This window comes from Chrysochloris asiatica, unplaced genomic scaffold, assembly GCF_000296735.1.
Source record: "Chrysochloris asiatica unplaced genomic scaffold, ChrAsi1.0 scaffold00130, whole genome shotgun sequence".
Taxonomy (NCBI): Eukaryota; Metazoa; Chordata; class Mammalia; order Afrosoricida; family Chrysochloridae; genus Chrysochloris; species Chrysochloris asiatica.
The window spans coordinates 1,196,401-1,214,987 of NW_006408648.1; the positions used below are offsets into that span (position 1 = coordinate 1,196,401).

General features: G+C 40.5%; 1 protein-coding gene across 1 annotated transcript in view; it reads right to left on the minus strand.

Moving 5' to 3' along the window:
• PARP9 (poly (ADP-ribose) polymerase family, member 9) overlaps positions 1-18,587 on the minus strand; it is a 66,109-nt gene that overhangs the window by 33,879 nt on the left and 13,643 nt on the right. Inside the window, exons 5-8 of the mRNA XM_006869422.1 lie at positions 11,926-12,690; positions 11,708-11,728; positions 10,636-10,673; positions 9,137-9,198 (exon numbers count right to left, since the gene is read on the minus strand). Of these exons, the coding sequence (XP_006869484.1) occupies positions 9,137-9,198; positions 10,636-10,673; positions 11,708-11,728; positions 11,926-12,690 (886 nt within the window). The remainder of the gene's footprint in view (positions 1-9,136; positions 9,199-10,635; positions 10,674-11,707; positions 11,729-11,925; positions 12,691-18,587) is intronic.

An 18,587-nucleotide genomic window follows, 5' to 3' on the forward strand; every position in this document is an offset into this window, starting at 1 on the left:
AAAAAGGACATTATGCTAGGTAAAGTGGAGGGCCAATGAAAAAGAGGAAGCCCCCTCAGTGAGATGGATTGACACAGTGGCAGCAACAATGGGCTCAAATGTAACAATTGTGAGGATGGTGCAAGACTGGGCAATGTTTTGTTCTGTTCTGCATATGGTTGCTATGAACTGGAATTTACTTGATGGCACCAGCAACCAACAACAAAGGCAACTTTGAACCCAAATTGACAAAAACAAGAGCAACAGACCAGCTGAGAGAAAAATTCTTGAGGAAGGGCACAGAGAGAGTTTCCTCAAAACATTAAGTAAAAAAAAAAACCCAGTAGCCAGATGAGCAAAAGATTTCATATAAAAGGACATATAAATAAATATATATATTTTCATCAACGAAAATAAATGAATCATCATGCACAGGGCTGGTAAGAGTTCACAAGTCTCACAATGTTAAGTGTTGGGGAAGATGTAGAGCAACTGGAACGTCTATGCATTCATGACGGGTGTACAATTGGAATAATACCTTAAAGAATTATTTACATTGTATATCACAGATGTGTGCAAAGAAGTTTACATTCTTGTTTGTAGCACCAAAAAACGGGAAACAACCTAAAATGTCTCCAACAATGGAATATTATTAAAACAATGAGAAGATTGTTACATAGATGACTCTTGGAAAATATTTTGAGAGGGAAAAGTAAGTTGAGCACTTACTAATGTCTAGGCATTTGTTTTCTATGTTTTACAGAAAGTATTTTATTCAATCCTTACAGTCCTATAAGGTGGGTGCTATTAGTAGCACCCTCTTACACTCAAGGAAATGTTTCTGGTTATAGAGACCTGGTTCCAACCCATCTTCATGTACCACCACTAGTAAGTGGGGGCTATGGAGTCCCTAGATAGTTAATATGTGCAGCTGCTAACCACCCAGAGGTACCTTAGAAGCCTAGTGATCTACTTTTGGAAAACCAGTCTTTGAAAACGCTATGGAGAACATACATGGGGTCACCAAGAGTTGGAAAGACTTGATGGCAGCTGGTCTGGGCATACCAGGAGCTATACAGGTATGAAGTAAGAGGTGGACAATGTCCTTCCTGTGAGTAAGAATAAAAGCTAGTGTTTTATTCAACAGAGAGAAGTGACAAGTGTTCCTCAATTGGAGGCATTTAAAAGAAATCCTTGTTCGGCTTAGGAGCTTATATCACTTTTTAGGAAAAAATAAAAACACAAAAAACTTCATTTATTCATAATTAGCAAGATAGACGAATTGTTCTCCTAGGCAATGAAATTGTTCAGATCTTTTCTACATCAAAGTATATTTAATTTTAACTAAATTCACCAGCCACTTTGCTGGAGAAAAATGAGGCTTTTTGTTATTGTAAAGATTTACAGCCTTGGAAACCCTATGCAGGTTTGCTATGAGTCAGAATCGACTCAGTAGTGGTTTTTCGTTGTTGTTGTTTATTAGTTAAATGCCAAGGAGTCCTGGAGGTGCAATGGTTAAGCGCTTGCTTGACTACTAACTACATGGTTGGCCCCAGCATCTCTGAGGGAGGAAAGATCTGGAAATACACTCTGGCAAAGATTGTTGTTGTTGTTGTTAAGTGCTGTCGAGTCTGTTCTGACTCATAGCGACCCTATATGGCATTTCCAAGGAGCAGCTGGTGGGTTTGAACCACTGACCTTGAAGTTCAAACTGACCTTGTAGTTCAGCGCATTACCCTGCAGTGCTGCAAAGATTACAGCCTAAAAAACCCTACTGGGCAATTCTACTCTGTCACTTAGGATCACAATGAGTCAGAATCGACTTGTCAGCACACATTAAGTATTTTCAATGGAAATACATTTCCTTGCCTTCCTAAGTAGTTTAGCCTTTCCATGATGATCTGAGATCATCATTATTAATGTCAATGATTGTTCATATAACAGTTTCCTTAGAAATTGTCCTCAAGAATTCAAGTAACTGGTGATGCTTGATTCCATTATTCATATTAACAATACAGACATTTGTGTATGCTCCTTTCCTATATCATCCTCATGTAAAATTCCATTTGTCTATCTAGTACAGGTCCCTTGAAGTCTCCCAAAACGCACTGCATTGGCTTGTTCCTGTGAGTTTTCTTTATCTTGGGTACCCAATTCCACCAACTCCAGCCATGAAAAATCTTTGTCATTTTCAAACTCAGCTTCTGTTTTTCATCTCTTCCAGTCAAGAGGTGTCCTCCCTTGGGATACTTGAGGATTTTCTCCATTATTTCATCTATTAATACCCTTTGTTGCTATTGTTAGGTGCTGTCGAGTTGGTTCTGACTCATATTGACCCTATGTACCACAGAACAAAACACTATGCAGTCCTGCAATATCTTCAAAATGTTTGTTTCATTTGGGCTCTTTGCTGTTGCCACTGTGCCATTCCATCTTGTTGGGGGTTTTCCTCTTTTTCACTGGCCCTCCACTTTACCAAGCATAATGCCCTTTCCCAAGGTCTGGGCCCCTCCTGATAATATGTCTGAAGTATGAGAAATGAAGCCTTGCCATCTTAGTTTCTAAGGAGCATTCTATCTGTATTTCTTCCAAAACAGATTTGTTTGTTCTTCTGGCAGTCCATGGTACTTTCAATATTCTTATCCAACACCATAACTCAAATGCATCAATTCTTCTATGGTTTTCCTTATTCCCTGTCCTATTTTCACATGTATATGGGGCTATTGAAAATACCATGGCTTCGGTCATGCCTTACTCCTTAAACTGACATCTTGGCTCTTGAACACTTTAAGCAGATTTACCTAATGCAATACATCAGTTGATTTTTTGACTGCTCTTTCCACAAGTGCCGATTGTGGAGTCAAGCAAAATAAAGTCTTTGACAACTTCAGTATTTTCTCCATTTGTCATGTTGTTATTTATTGGTTCAGTGGTAAGGATATTTATTTTCTTTACATTTGGGTGCAACCCATACTGAAGGCTGTTGTCTTAGACCTTCACCAGTAAGTATTTGAAGTTCTTTGTGCTTTCAGCAAGCAAAGTTGTATCATCTGCATATATTGCAGGTTAATGAGTCTTTTTTATACCACACTCTTCTTCTTCATATAATTGTTTCTCAGATTATTTGTTCAGTATATAGATTGTGGGCAAGTATAGTGAAAGGATACCTGGTGCATACATTTTATGATTTTAAACCATTCAGTGTCCCCTTGTTATGTTCTAACAACGAACTGTTCTTTGTCTATGTACGGGTTCCTCATGAGTGCAATTAAGTGTTCGGGAATACCTAGTTATCCATAGTTTGCCATGACTCACACAGTCAAAATCCTTTCCATGATCAATAAAATACAACTAAACATCTCTCTTGTATTCTCTGCTTTCAGTCAAAATCTATCTGACATCAGCTATGATATATCTTGTTCCACATCCTCTTGTGAATCTGGCTTGAATTTCTGGCAGTTCTCTGTCAATGTACTGCTGCAACCATTCTTGAATTATCTTTAGAAAAATTTTACTTGAATATGATATTAATGGACTCTTGATGTGGCACAATAGGATCAGCACTGGACTGCAAGCCATAAGATTGGCAGCTCAAATCCACCAGCTGATCCTTGGAAACTCTATACAACATCGCTATGAGTTGGAACTGACTCAATGGCACTTAACAATAACAATGATGTTAATGATACTGCTTCATGATTTCTGCATTCTGTTGAATAACCTTTCTTTGAAATGGGCACAAATATAGATCTCTTCCAATCAGTTGGCCAGGTAGCTGTCTTCCAAATGTCTTCACGTAGACAAGTGAGTACCTCCAGTGCTGCATCAATTCATTGAAAGATTTCAATTTGTGTTCAATCAATCCCCAGGGTCTTGTGTTTTGCCAATGCCTTCAGTGACGCTTATACTTCTTCCTTCAGTACCACAGGTTATGGATCATTTGCTACCTTTTTTTTTTTTTTTTAATTACAGAAACCTTGCATCCTATCATATACCGTTTCATTGCCATGGTTACAATCCCCTCCATGCATCATCAACCAACCAAAGGGTATATCCTGCAAGCCTGCCCCCTGGTCATCAGCACACAGCCCCTCTCCCTCTCAGGGTCTAGAGTCCCCAGCTGCTCCATCTCCCCATGTCATCGTCTCTGCCTCCATCTCTGGAGTCACTGCTTCTCTGGGTAGGGTTCCCCTCTCTGCTCTTCTCCCTTGATGGTCCCAGGGACCTCTGCTCCTAGACTGAAAAGTTAATCACTCCCCTCCTTTTGCTACAAAATGTCTACCTTTACATTTCCAACCCTCACAGTCAGTCCTGATAACAATTATTCACCATTCATTTGCTACCTCTTGAAATCATTGATCATCGCCCATTTCTTTTTGGTATAGTAATTCTGTATATTCTTTCTATCTTCTTTTAATGCTTCCTATGCCATTCAATATTTTGATCATAGAATCCTTCAATATTGCAACCTGAGGCTTGATTTTTTTCTTCAGTTTTTTCAGCTTGAGAAATGCTATGCATGTTCTTCCCTTTTGGTTATCTAACTTCAGGTCTCTGCACATTTCATTATAATACTTGACTTTGTCTTCTTGAGCTACCCTTTGAAATGCTCTGTTCAGCTCTTTGGCTTCCTCCTTTCTTCCATTTGCTTTAGCATCTCTACACTGGAGAGCAAGTTTCAGAGTCTCTTCTGATATCTATTTTGATCTTTTCTTTCTTTCCTTTTTTATTGTGACCTTTGCTTTCTTTCTGTATGACGTTCTTGATGCCATTCAACAACTCTTCTGGTCTTAGGTCATTAGTAATAAATGGATCAAACCTGTTCTTGAGATGGTCTCTAAATTCAGGTGGGATAAGTTTAAGATCATATTTTGGATCTCTTGGACATGCTTTAATTTTCTTCCACTTCAGCTTGATATTGCATATGAGCAATTGATAATCTGGTCTGTCCCTGACCTTATTTTGGCTGATGATATTGAGCTTTTCCACCATCTCTTCCCATAGATATAGTCAATTTGATTTCTGTGTATTCCATCTGGTGAGGTCCATGTGTATAATCGCCTTTTATGTTGTATAAAAAGTTATTTGCTATGAAGAAGTAACTGGTCTTGCAAAATTCTATCATGCAAACTCCAGCATCATTTCTATTAAAAGGTCATCTTTGTTTCTAACTGTCACATTCTAATAACCAGTAATTGTTAATACATGTTGATTGCATGTTTGATCAATTTCAGACTGAAGAAGATGGTAGAATTCTTCAATTTTATCATCACTGGCTTTAGTGACTGGTACATAAATTTGAATAATAGTGGTATTAAATGGTACTTCCTATAGGCATATAGATATTAACCTATCATAGGTAACATCATATTTCAGGATAGATCTTGAAATGTTCTTTTTGATGATGAATGCTACACCTATCTTTTTGAATTTTTCATTCCTAGCATAGTTGTTTTTGTTAGGTGCTATTGAGTTAGTTCTCATAGTGACCTGCAACAACCTCAAAATTGTTTACGCTTGAGCCCCTTGCTGCTGCCACTGTGTCAATCCATCTAGTTGGGAGTATTTCTCTTTTTCGCTGACCCTTCACTTTACCAAACATGTTCTTCTCCAGGGACTGGTCCTTCCTGATAATATGTCCTAAGTATGAGAGATGAAGTCTCTTACCATCCTGGCCTCTAAGGAGCATTCTGGCTGTGTGTCTACCAACACAGATTTGTTTGTTCTAGCAGTCCATGTACTTTTACCTTTCTTCTCTAACACCTTGACACAAATGTATCAATTCTTTTACAGTCTTTCTTATTCACTATCCAACTTTCACATATATATGAGGCTACTGAAAATGCTATGGCTTGAGTCAGCCACACCTTAGTACTGGCATAGTAGACAATAGTCAAAACGGCCAACAGCAGTCCATTTCAGGTCACTAATGCCTAGGATAAGGATCTTTATGTATTCCATTTCTTTTTTTTACAACTTCCAATTTTTCTACATTTATACACATACACTCCCAGTGAGATGGATTGGAAATATGGCAGCATCTGTGGGCTCAAGAGTGGCAACAATTGTGAGGTTAGCCCAGGACTGGGCAGTGTTTCGTTCTGTTGTGCACAGGGTCACTATGAGTTGGTATCAACTCAATGGCACCTAACAACATACATCACACATTTCATGTTCTGATTATTAATGTATGTTTACAGCTGTTTCTCATTTTGAATTGTGCCCCTTCAGAAAATTAAGGTTCTGAAAGTTTTACTCCACTTGCATCATTATAATCTGCTCTACTTTGAGGAGGCAGTTCTTCCCCAGTTGTATTTTAAATGCCTTCCAGTCTGAGGGACTCATCTTCCAGCACTATATGACAACATTCTGGTGTAAGTCATGATGTTTTCATCTTCTGGCACTGTATCTGACAATGTTCTGATGTTATTCATAAGTTTTCAGTGGTAAACTTTAAGAAAATGTAGTCTGCTTTTCCTTCCTAGTTTGTCTTAGTCTGGAAGCTCTACTGAAACCTGTCCACCATGGATGACTCTGCTGATATTTACAATACCAGTGACATAGCTTCCAGCATCACAGTAGCATACAAGCCACCACAGTATGACAAACTCATAGACGAATGGTGGGTTATTATCCCTTGGCATTTCTTTTAATGCTTTGAAATTTCCAGAAAATTTTTGCATGTAATATCTTCAATGATCCTCACAACAGTGTGTTATCATAATTTTACAGATGAGTAAACAGACTCATAAAAGGCTCAATCTCAGGTCAGAACTCTTAAATTCTACCACTTCACTACCAGCACTACTTGACAACTGAACATCCTTGGGTAAACTCTGCCATTTAAAAGTAGTTTCAAATCATATTGACCATATGGGAAATGTCTTACCAGTTTGTATTCTTTTTTTTTTTTTTTTGCCCGTCTAGAGACTTTTATTCAGAGTGAGGAAGAGGAAGGTGAACTCTGCCGGAGAGAGAAGGCAGGAGGCAGAAGAGAAGAGAGAGAGAGAACGGGAAGGGAGTGGTCTTATATAGGTTCTCCAGGAAGGGTGTGGTCATTGCTGGGGTGATTTAGCTCTGGCCTATCAAAAGCCATGTTGCCCTTTAAACTACGCACCTTGTAGCTTAGGGTGGGGAAATAGACAAAATGGAGTTGAAGGGAGGGGAGAGGGAAGAACCCGGAAGGTACAGCCTAAAATGGCAGACCTGATATTGTAACATTTCCCCCTCTTTGGTTAAACAAGAAAAATGAATGGCCGTCTCTATGATCCATGCCCACGGGGGAAGGGACGATGGTCATTTTCCGTAGCTACTTCCTGCTGGCATTGGGGTGGTGAGGTTGTCTTTCTTTGGGCTTGGACCATGGTTGGCAATGGTTTTTTGTCATTGTTGGCAGTGTTGTAACTGGGTCAGCAGCTGGACTGAGGTTGGTTCCACAGTCTTAGGTCTTCAGCTTGTAACAACAACTGGGTAACTGCTTGCTGGGAAATTTGGGTATGCGGCTAACCCGAGCCAGAGGGCTGAAGAATTAACTCCTGCCAGTGAAGTGTGCTAAGAAGGCGTCACGTCAGGGAAGATGATCACAGGCGCTGGGAGAGCATGTTGAAATGAGCGGGTTAGGGCGCCGGGAGAATTGTGGTCCTGGACCTTCCGATGTTAAATCGGGGGCCTCACCGATCCCACTTCTGACACCAATGAAAGGGAAAAAACAACCCGGCGCCGCTCATCAACCACACCTCACACCAGATGGCCCATCTGGAATCTTTTATTCAGGGTGAGGAAGAGGAAGGTGACCTCTGCTGGAGAGAGAAGGCAGGAGGCAGAAGAGAAGAGAGCCCAGTTTGTATTCTTAGTTGAATGTCTAGTGTTCTTAATAGGCATCGGATACTATCAATTAAAAAATGGTTTCAAATTCTAGGTGTCACGAAGCAATTCCATCTCAGTATCCTTAAACTCCACTAAAGGAATGTACTTTTAAAACAAAGTTCATCCTTCAGGAGATTATTGAAAATGCCATGGGCTGCCAAAAGAACCAACAGATCTGTGTTGGAAGAAGTGCAGCCAGAGTGCTCCTTGGAGGCCGGAATAGCCAAACTCCGTCTCTCATACTTCGGACATATTTATTGTCAGGAGGAACCAGTTGCTGGAGAAGGATATCATGTTTGGTAAGGTGAAGGGTCAGAGAAAAAGAGGAAGACCCCTAGCGAGATGGATTACCAAAGTGGCAACATCAATGGGCCCAAGTGTGGCAACAATTGTGAGGTTGGCCCAGGACAGGACAGTGTTTCGTTCTGTTGTGCATAGGGTCACTATGACTCTTTACCGACTCGATGGCACCTAACAAAACAACAAGCCTCCAACAGCAAGGATTGGATTAAACCAGTGATCCCCAAACCTAGCAAAATTGCCTGTTGTTAAGTGCTATCGAGTTGGTTCTGACTCACAGCAACCCTGTATAGAGTTTCTGAGGTGTGGCTAGTAAGCTTGAACTGCTGACCTTGCAGTTCAAAACGACCTTGCAGTCCAGTGTATTAACCCACAGCGCCACACCAGGACTCCACTCATTGTCTAGGAGCACTTAAACATATACAGAACATGTTTGGCCCAGGACCAGAGTTCCTGAATCAGAATCTCTTCAGCTGTTGCCTATATATTTGAGGGGGCTTCAAAAAATTTATGGAAAAATGGGATTAACAGATGGTGGAAGTTTTCCACAAATTTTTTAAAGCCCCTTGTATTTTTGTTTGTTTTATTTTTTTAAGTTTCTGTCATGGTTCCAATGGTTAGTTGAGTTTGGGAAAATCAGGCTAACCCATTTATCTGGGATGTGCTTTTTGTAATTACTAATGAGTAACTCAATTTATATGTTCACAACAGAAAGAGCAGAACTTTTTCTTAGAAAAAAATTATAGGCTTTAATTTTTTCAGTGAACTACCCACACTGTGGATTACCTACTGCAAATTAAGCTCTTTAATCATAAACTGAAAATTGAGCAAGAACAGAAACAGTCGGGTATAGACCAGGATGGTATCTGAACAGATGCACAACTAAATATGTTTGGCTCATTTCTTCTTTTTCTCCACTCCATGAGTTCAGATGATCAACAGTAGACTTTTGGTGGGAGACTCTATATTTTGAGACCCATGAATGTCTTACTCACCACTATAATTGTTGAGCCCCAACTTGAACATATCCTTTGTCATTTCAGCTCTGTAAGTCTACAAGAAGCAAAACAACTGTTGTAATTGTGATTAATAGGCCTTGTTATCAAATCCTGGTCTCCCATCTGCAAACACCATACCTTACTTCATGCTCCCCTCCCCCAAGTCCAAAATCCTCACAATCATCGTGATGGCTTTGGCTTACCTCTAGGGATAACTTAAGGAGCTCTGGTAGTGTAGTGGTTACGAATCGGGCTGCTAATCTCATGGTCAGCAGTTAGAAACTACCAGCTGTTCCGCGGGAGAAAGATGAGTATTTCTGCTCCCGTAAAGATTTACAGCCTCGGAAACCCTGTACAGGGTCGCTGTGAGTCGGAGACGACTCCACAGCAGGTAACCACCACCACCAGAGATAACGTAGGTGTTTCTCATGGATGTAAATGAATGCTTAACTAAGTACACCAGAATTTGCAGTACTGGGAGCTTAGTACTCTTTAAACATTTTCAGGTCCTTAACGTTGGTGGTAGAGTCCTGCTGTGGTGCTGTAGGATACGCACTGGACTGCTAACCACAAGGTTGACAGTTCAAACTCACCAGTCACTCCTTAGAAACCCTACACTGGGTCACTATGAGTCAGAACTGACTCAACGGCATGTAACAACAATGTTGTTGAGAGAAGTCTTTAGGTGGTGCTGTAGGATAAGCACTGGACTACTAACAGCAAGGGTAGTATAACAAAACATATATATAATACTATATATGTTGTTGTTGATAAGAACTGCTAAGTTGATTCTGACTCACAGTGATCCTACATAGGGTTTTCAAGGAGTGACTGGTGAGCAAGGTCAGCAATTCAAATCCACCAGTCACTCTTGGAAAACCTACACAGGTTCGCTAGGAGTTGGAGTCAATTCAATGGCTACACATACATATGATTCTTTCTCTTCCTCTAATGCAATCCCTGTTTTCTGCCCTCTGCACTTGGCCATCAGTACTTCGCTGCACACCTAGAAACAGGCCCAGACCAGGCTGGAGCTACAGATATGAATAATCCATGGTTCCTGCCCTAGAGGTACTCTCTGCCTAGACTAGCCCAGAAAGCCTAGGCTCACCATTGCCCTGACTTACTCTCCTCCCTGTCAGAACTTTTACATTTGTGCACAATGAATCCTGGCTTAAAGGTACAAGTTGTGGTGTGGTATTGTAGGATAAGCACTGGACCACAAGGTTGGCTTGAACCATAAGGCTGGAGGTTCAAACCCACCAGCTGCTCCTTGGAAATCCTATACAGGGTCGCTATGAATCAGAACCACCAAGAACAAAGAATGTAACTTAAAATTCCATCTGGGTCTACTGGCTCTGGTCAAGCTCACTTATTTGGCATTTTCCAATTTCTCTGTGTTTCTCTGAACCAGTGATTCTAACCACTCTAAAATCCATCCTTCTCTCAATTCAAAGACTCAATACAAGTTGGCATCAGATTCAAAACTCACATCCTCTGAAGTAATCTCTCTTGGTTCTCTGTACTCCACTGTCATAAATTTACATACAATTAAACATGAATTCATTTTGTATTAAGACATTTTTCTTTTTTTACTATTTATAGATTGCTTCAGCAATGTATGGTTTATATCCACAACTAGATGTTTTTTAATAAAGAGGCTTTATATATATATATATATATACATACATACATACATACATATATTCATATATAGATAGATAGATAAAGAATATGTTGTTGTTGTCAGGTGCCATCGAGTCGGAACCGACTCATAGCGACCCCATGCACAGCAGAACGAAACAATGTCCGATCCTGGGCCAACCTCACTACCACTGCCACACCCGAGTCCATCAATGATGCCACCTGGCTGATCCATCTCATTGGGGGTCTTCCTCTTTTTCTCTGACCCTCCACCCTACCCAGCATGACATCCCTCTCCAGCGATTGTTTCCTCCGGACAATGTGTCCAAAGTAGGAGAGATGAAGTTTAGCCATCCTGGCCTCCAAGGAGCACTCTGGCTGCACTTCCTCCAAAACAGATTTATTGGTTCTTTTGGCAGTCCATGGCACTTTCAGTACTCTCCTCCAACACCACAACTCAAAGGCATCAATTCTTCTACGATCCTCCTTATTCACTGTCCAGCTTTCGCATCCATATGAGGCTATTGAAAACACAATGGCCTGGGTCAGGCGCACCCTAGTCCTCAAGCTGACATCTCTACTCTTCAACACTTTAAAAAGTTCCTGTGCAGCAGATTTGCCCAGTGCAATACGTCGTCTGATCTCTTGACTGCTACTTCCGCGAGTGCATTCTAAATTCCTTAGGATCAAAGACTGTTCTGTTTCCTCCTGGTGCCTAAGAATAATAGCAGCATCAATAATTATAGATACTTGTATGTGCCAAGCACTATTCTAAGCACTTCTGTGTATTGATTCTCTCAGTTTCACAGTAAACCTGACAATAATTGAGATTATTATTCTCACTTTACAGATAAGGACCAAGAGATAAATTCACTTATTTACAATGACACAGTTAGTAAATCACAGAGCTAGGATTTAACTCCGGGTGGCCTGGCTTAGAAGTCCATACAGATAACTTTATCAAGATGCTTTCTGCAACTGTTACAAATAGCATATACTCAAAAAGTAGGTAACTAGCAGTTCATGGATCCCCTTTGGCAATATAACAGAAACAAAGACTTGGTTTTGCAGTTCAATGTGGTCCTTGATCATTTGGATTGGACCCCCCAAATTATGTATTGCACTTCCTAAATGTTATGGCTTACCAGCTCGTTCCTTCCTAGGATGTCTTCGGAAGCAGTTTTAAAGGCAGCAACAGTAGGTTCCTCATTGCTCACCAGGTGAATTTCTTTCAAATTTATGGCCATTTCATTTTGGGAGAAGAACAGACGGATACTTCCCACAATGGTTTGTGTACACAAATCCAGAGGAAAACCAAAGATCCCAGAGCTTATGGCTGGAATTGCAACTGCTTTAATGTTTGGAGAGCTTGTGGTGGCATACTTTAGAATATTTACAATAGCCCTTTGAAGCTCGTTAACACATCTCATTGCATACATCTCTGTCCACTGAGGGCCAACAGCATGGATGATGACTTTGCAGGGAAGCCTGCCTGCTCCTGTAATGGCTACCTCACCTGTTGGCACTGCACCATATCTCTCAACAAAGATTTCGCTCTCCTCTTGGATTTCAGGGCCGCCAGCTTTCACCAGGGCCAGGGCCAGACCTCCCTTATGTGAAAGGTATTCATTGGCTGCATTTACCACAGCATCAACAGCGTGTCTGGTGAGGTCATCTTTCCAGACTGATACCTCTACCCCAGAAGGCAGCATTTTTTTGAAGACTGGCAGAGACTGGGTGTGATCTTCTAGGGCTAGAAGGTTTGGAGAGTCCACGGTAGAAATACAACCAAACTTATTATGGAGGATTTCACATAGCTGACTCTCACAATTTTTAAATATTTTGAAGTCATTCTGATCAATAGAAATTTGCCAATTAAAGTTTTCATGAAGAGTGCCAATTTCTGGAAAAAGAGACAAGATATAGAATAATGAGTAAATGTTCCTCTGAAAAGGATATAATTCCACTTCATACTAGGAACTGGGCTTTCCTATTTGGGGAAGGATTATGCATTTTTATTTTCATTTATGTAAAAATGGTGAGTTTGGGAGCACCTACGCTTAAGGCATAAGCATTAGAAATGATTTAATTTTGAGTAAAAATATGTATATATGGAGGTCTTATTCATAACACTTTTGATTTTGTCAGTGACTTAGTTTGGTTTTTCCTAGAAGCAGATCCTGAGACAAAGGTTTGAGTCAAGTAGTTTATTTGGAAAGCCAGTGGGTCAAAAGACACCAGGTTGGGTGGGGTGCAGTGGAATAAGAAAGACAGGGAAAGGAAAACAATGAATAAAGGCTGTGTTGTCAACTACTAATCAAAAGGTAGGAGGTTCGAGCCCACCTAGAGGCACTTCTTAAGAAAGCCTTGGCAATCTATTTCTGAAAAAAATCAGCTGTTGAAAATCCTTTGAAGCAAAATTCTATTCTGATACATGTGGAGTTGCCATGAGTTGAAATGGACTTGACAGACACTGGTCTTACCAACCAGATGGATCTTAATACCACTGAGGAATTTTTTGGATCCAGTGAAGATCATGTGTTTACCACCCCAGGGGCAAGGAGGCTGGGATATTTATCCAACTTCTACCAGTCATTGGTTGAGGGCCACTTTTGAGGGCACTGGGCCAACAAATGCGGAAGTACTGATAGTAACTGCTTTTGTGAGCGTTCTTCATAATACTCTAGTTTTGTGATACAATTTTAGAGAATTAAAACTAATTGACTAAAAAATGTTTACTGTATGTGGCAGAGAATGTACTGCTCTGGCCCACCGTCACCTTGGTGATGAGAGCCCTTACCTGTCAGGATCTACCTGACAGTTTAAATGTGACGTCACATTATTATCAGAGTGATCCATTAATGCTCATGGGAGCACTCTGATGGAAAATCTTGGGATGGTATGAACTTTGCCAGGTTTTCATTACATTGTGATAGCTGTGGCTGCTCGGTTGCTCTCTTTTCCTTACACAATAAACATTCTGCACTCCTGACTCAGCTTCTGCTTCCTGGAGAACCTGATCTGTGGGACTATTTTTCATGGAGGATCAGCACTGGACTGAGAACCAAAAAGTAGGCAGTTCAAACCCACCAGCTGCTCCTTGGAAGCCTGACTCGATGGCACTCAAGAAGAAGACACTGTTATTATCTGCTCTATAAAAGAAAAAATGATGCTAATTAACCAGTGACATGGAGTCCTGATTAGCACTGTAGGATAAGCACTGGACTATTAACTGCAAGATCGACTATTCATACCCACTGTTCAAACCCTATACAGGGTCACTATTAGCTGGAATTGACTCCATAGCACTTACCAACAGCATGCCATCTATTAATAAAGGCTATTGGTGTGGTGCTAAAAGGTAAGCCCTGGACTGCCATCCACAAGGTGAGTCATTCAAACCCAACAGCTGCTCCTCAGAAATTCTATACATGGTCGCCATAATTTGGAACTGACTTGATGACACTTAACAACAACAATCCTATTTCAGAAAGGCTAAAATGTGAAAGAAAAAACCCCAGTTAATCCTTAAATAGATGAAATATGGAAGTTAGTAGTGTTTTACTTGAGCTACCTTCTCTGATCTGAGTCACCCAGGAGACATCAAGGCAAGTGGCCAGGTCCCCTCAGAGTAAACCCTCTTCCAAGACTAAGACTCAATGGGAATACACACTCTGATTGGTGACCATGCTCGTCACTGATAAGGGGAAGTGAGGGAAAAACAGCTATGAAGCTGCAAGCTAAGTCCTACAACGTTCAATAGACTCCTGTGAACCTGGCTAGAGACCTGGTTGACCAGCAGTGTGGCAAGACCTGAGGACTCTTGGGTCCAGAGTCAATGACATAGCCACAGAGGACTAGAGTAGAGAGTGAAGCGTCCAGCTGATAAAAAGATAGGGCATATGCAGAAGAGCACCCACACTTGCAGATAATACCCTGGCTTCAATGACTGGACAATCAGAGTGCAACTAGAAAAAGAAAGAAAAGGAAAAAAAAGAGTAATCTTATGTAATTTGATGAACTTGACCTACACCTATGGATGCAGTAGCTCAAAAGAGGGAACAAATCTTTACAGCAAGGAGCATTCCCACCCCCTCCATAAACAGAGTAGACAGGGATGGACAACTTGGACATTGGATATCCAAAATGGGGGGGGGGGGGGCTACAAAGGCAAGAAGTGACTGGCTTACAAGCTTTCAAGAGGGAGCCTAGATCCAGAGGGCATGGAGGAAGGTAGAACCTCCACTGAGTAGTATCCAATCTGTTTAGGCGGGACTGATGAAAGGAAATGCGGATAGGTCTCTTGTGATACAAGGGTGAATAATTGTTACCAGGACTGACTGTGAAGGTTGTATATATAAAAGTAGACATTTTGTGGCAAGGAGGGGAGTGATTAACTTTGCAATCTAGGAGCGGAGGTCCCTGGAACCATGAAGGGAGAAGAGTGGAGAGCAGGACCCTACCCAGGGAAGCAGTGATCCCTGAGATGGAGGCAGAGATAATGACATGAGGAGATGGAGCAGCTGGGGACTCTGGACCCAGAGAGGGAGAGGGGCTGTGTGCTGATGAACCAGAGGGGGAGGGGGGAGGAGGGGGGAGGGAGGACGGAGGGGTAGGCAGGCTTGTAGGATGTACCTTTGGTTGGTTGGTGATGCATGGAGGGGATTGTAACCATGGCAATGAAACAATATACAATAGGATGAATGTAAAACTAATGTTCTCCCATGTAAACGATCACATAATTCACAATAAAACTTAAAAACAAAGCAAAACTGATGACCTCAAGTACTAGATGCAGCAAGCCAGTTGTCAGATCCTAATGACCTGGACTTTGGTTGAATATATCAGTGGTTCACCCCATAGAATTGTTGTTGTTAGGAGACTTTGAGTTGATTCTGATTTATAGTGACTGGATGAATAGAACAAAGCACTGTTTGGTCTTGCATCATCTTCACAATTGTTGCTATGTTTGAATCCATTATTGGAGATACTGTGTCAATCTGTTTCATTGAAGGTCTTGTTTTTCTGCTTGCCCTCTTCTTTACTAAGCATGATGTCATTCTCTAGGGACTGCCCACTTCTAACACAATGTCCCAAGTAAGTGAGATGAAGTCTTGCCACCCTGACTTCTAAGGAGCAATGTGGATGTACTTCTTCCAGCATGTATTTGTTCATTCTTCTGGCAGTCCATGGTACATTTACTGATCTTCACCAACACCATAATTCAAATGCCTCAAATCTCTTGGTCTTCCTTATTCATTGTCCAGCTTTCAAATTCATATGAGGTAGCTGAAATTACCCTGGTTAGGGTTAGGTGCACCCTTATCCCAAAGTGACTTCTTTGCACTTTAACACTTTGTTGTTGTTAAGTGCTTTCAAGTCAATTCTGACTCATGGCAAACTTTTTCAGGGTTTCCAAGTCTTTTACATCTTTGTGGGAGCAGAAAGTCTTATATTTCTCCCCCTGAGTGGCTTGAACTACAGATCTTGTGGTTTTCAGTCCAGTGTTCATCATATGGCGCCATCGTGCTCCCCCAAATAACATTTTAACAATTTAAGGAGGTCTTTTGTAGATTTGCCCAGTGCAATACATATTTAATTTCTTGATTGCTGCTTCCATGGGTGTTGATTATGGATCTAAGTAAAATGAACATTTTGATAACTTCAATCTTTTCCCTGTTTTGTGAAGATTTTTGTTTTATGTTGAGGTGTAATCCATACTGAAGGCTGTAGTCTTTGATCTTTATCAGTAAGTACTTCAAGTCCTCTTTGCTTTCAGCAAGGAGATGTATTTTCTACACGTGGTAGGTTATTTATGAGCCTTCCTACAAGCCTGATGCCACGTTGTTTTCACTGTTGTTATTGTTTAAGTGTCGTCGAATAGGTTCCAACTCATAGAGACCCTGTATAGGGTTTCCGAGGAGCAGCCGGTGGGTGTGAATCACTGACCTTGTGGTTCAAACAGATCTTGCAGCACCACACCAAGTATATAGTCCAGATGACTGGATTATTAGTTCAGCATGCAGATGAAATAAGTATGGTGAAAGGCTACAACCCTGTTACACACCTATCCTGATTTTACATGACACAGTATCCTTTGTTCTGCCTCTTGGTCTATGTACATGTTCTACATGAGCACTATTAAATGTTCTGGAATTCCGTTCTTTGCAACATTATACATAGTTTGTTAAGATCTACACAGTCAAATGCTTTTGTGTAGTCAATAAAACACAAGTAAACATCTTTCTGATATCCTGTCCTTTCAGCCAAGATCCATTTGATGTCAACAATGATATCCTTTATTCCATATCCTCTTTTGAATCTCATTTGAATTTCTTGCAGCTCCCTGTCAATGCACTGCTGCAACTGTTTTGAAATTATCTTCAGCAAAATTTTACTTGCATGTGCTATTAATGATATTGTTCCATAATTTCCACATTTCATTCCATTTCTTTGGAATGGACACCAATATGGATCTCTTCCAGTCAGCTGGCCACATAGCTGTCTTCCAAATTTCTTGGCATAAACAAGTGAGTACCTCTAGTACTGCATCATTTTGCTGAAACATTTCAATTGGTATTCCATCAATTCGTGGAATCTTTTTTTTTTTTTAACTTTTTATTGTGAATTAAGTAAAGGTTTACAGAATAGATCATCAGTCCCAAATTCAATAATTCATACTCTTCGTGCCATTACAATGATCACAATCCCTTCCACACACTATCAGCTAACAGTATTGATCTTTATTCATTTTAACTCTCGCTCTCCTCCCTGTGTTTTCCATTATCTTCCTTAATCTTTCTTTCTTTTCTATATCCCGCTTATTGTATATTGCCTTCCCCATCACCCAAGTTAGCACATGTCTACTCTACCCAGGAAATTACCCTCCCACCCCTGGTAACCATCATAGAAAGTTTCTTTTAGCAGGAAAAATTTTCCTTAACTTTTTACAACAGTCATCTCATATAATATTTCTCTTTCTGTATTAACTAATTTCACTGAATATAATGTAACCCAGGATCATCCATGTTATGAGGTATTGCCCAGATTCGTCATTATTCTTCCAACATTTTGTAGTATCTCATTATGTGTACAAAACTTATTAAACCATTTTTCTATTGAAGGGCATTTAGGCTGTCTCCATGTTTTTGCTATTATGAACAGTGCTACAATAAACATGCATGTGCATATAGCTGTTCATGTCACAGCTCTCATTTCTTGAGGATATATATCAAGTAGAGAAACTGCTGGCTCATACAGTGTTTCTATCTCTAACTTTTTGAAGAAGTGCCATACCGTTTTCCACAGTGGTTGTACCATTTTACAGTCCCAACAACAATGTGTGAGGGTCCCAATCTCTTCACACCCTTGTCAGCATTTGATTTCTGTTTTTTTCAACTTTGTTATCAATGCTAGGGTATGATGATATCTCATTGTTGTTATGGTACCTTAGGATAAGCACTTGACCTCAAGGCTGGTTTGCACTGCAAGGTCAATGGTTCAAACTTACCAGCTGCTCCTTGGAAACTCTATACAGGGTCTCTATGAGTTGGAATTGCCTTGACGACACTTAGCAACAACAGTGGCTTATGCTCATGAGCATTTCTTCATGTTTGTTGTCTGCCTGACTGTCATATTTACTGTAGTGTCTGTTCTGTCCTCTGCCATTTTTAAATTGGATTATTTGTCTTCTCGAGGTGTTGAAGTGTTCTATAAATTTTAGAAAGTAAAATGGATTTCCAGTTTTGCCAGTACCATTTGTTGAAGAGACTATTTCTTCTCCATTTATTGTGTTTTGAC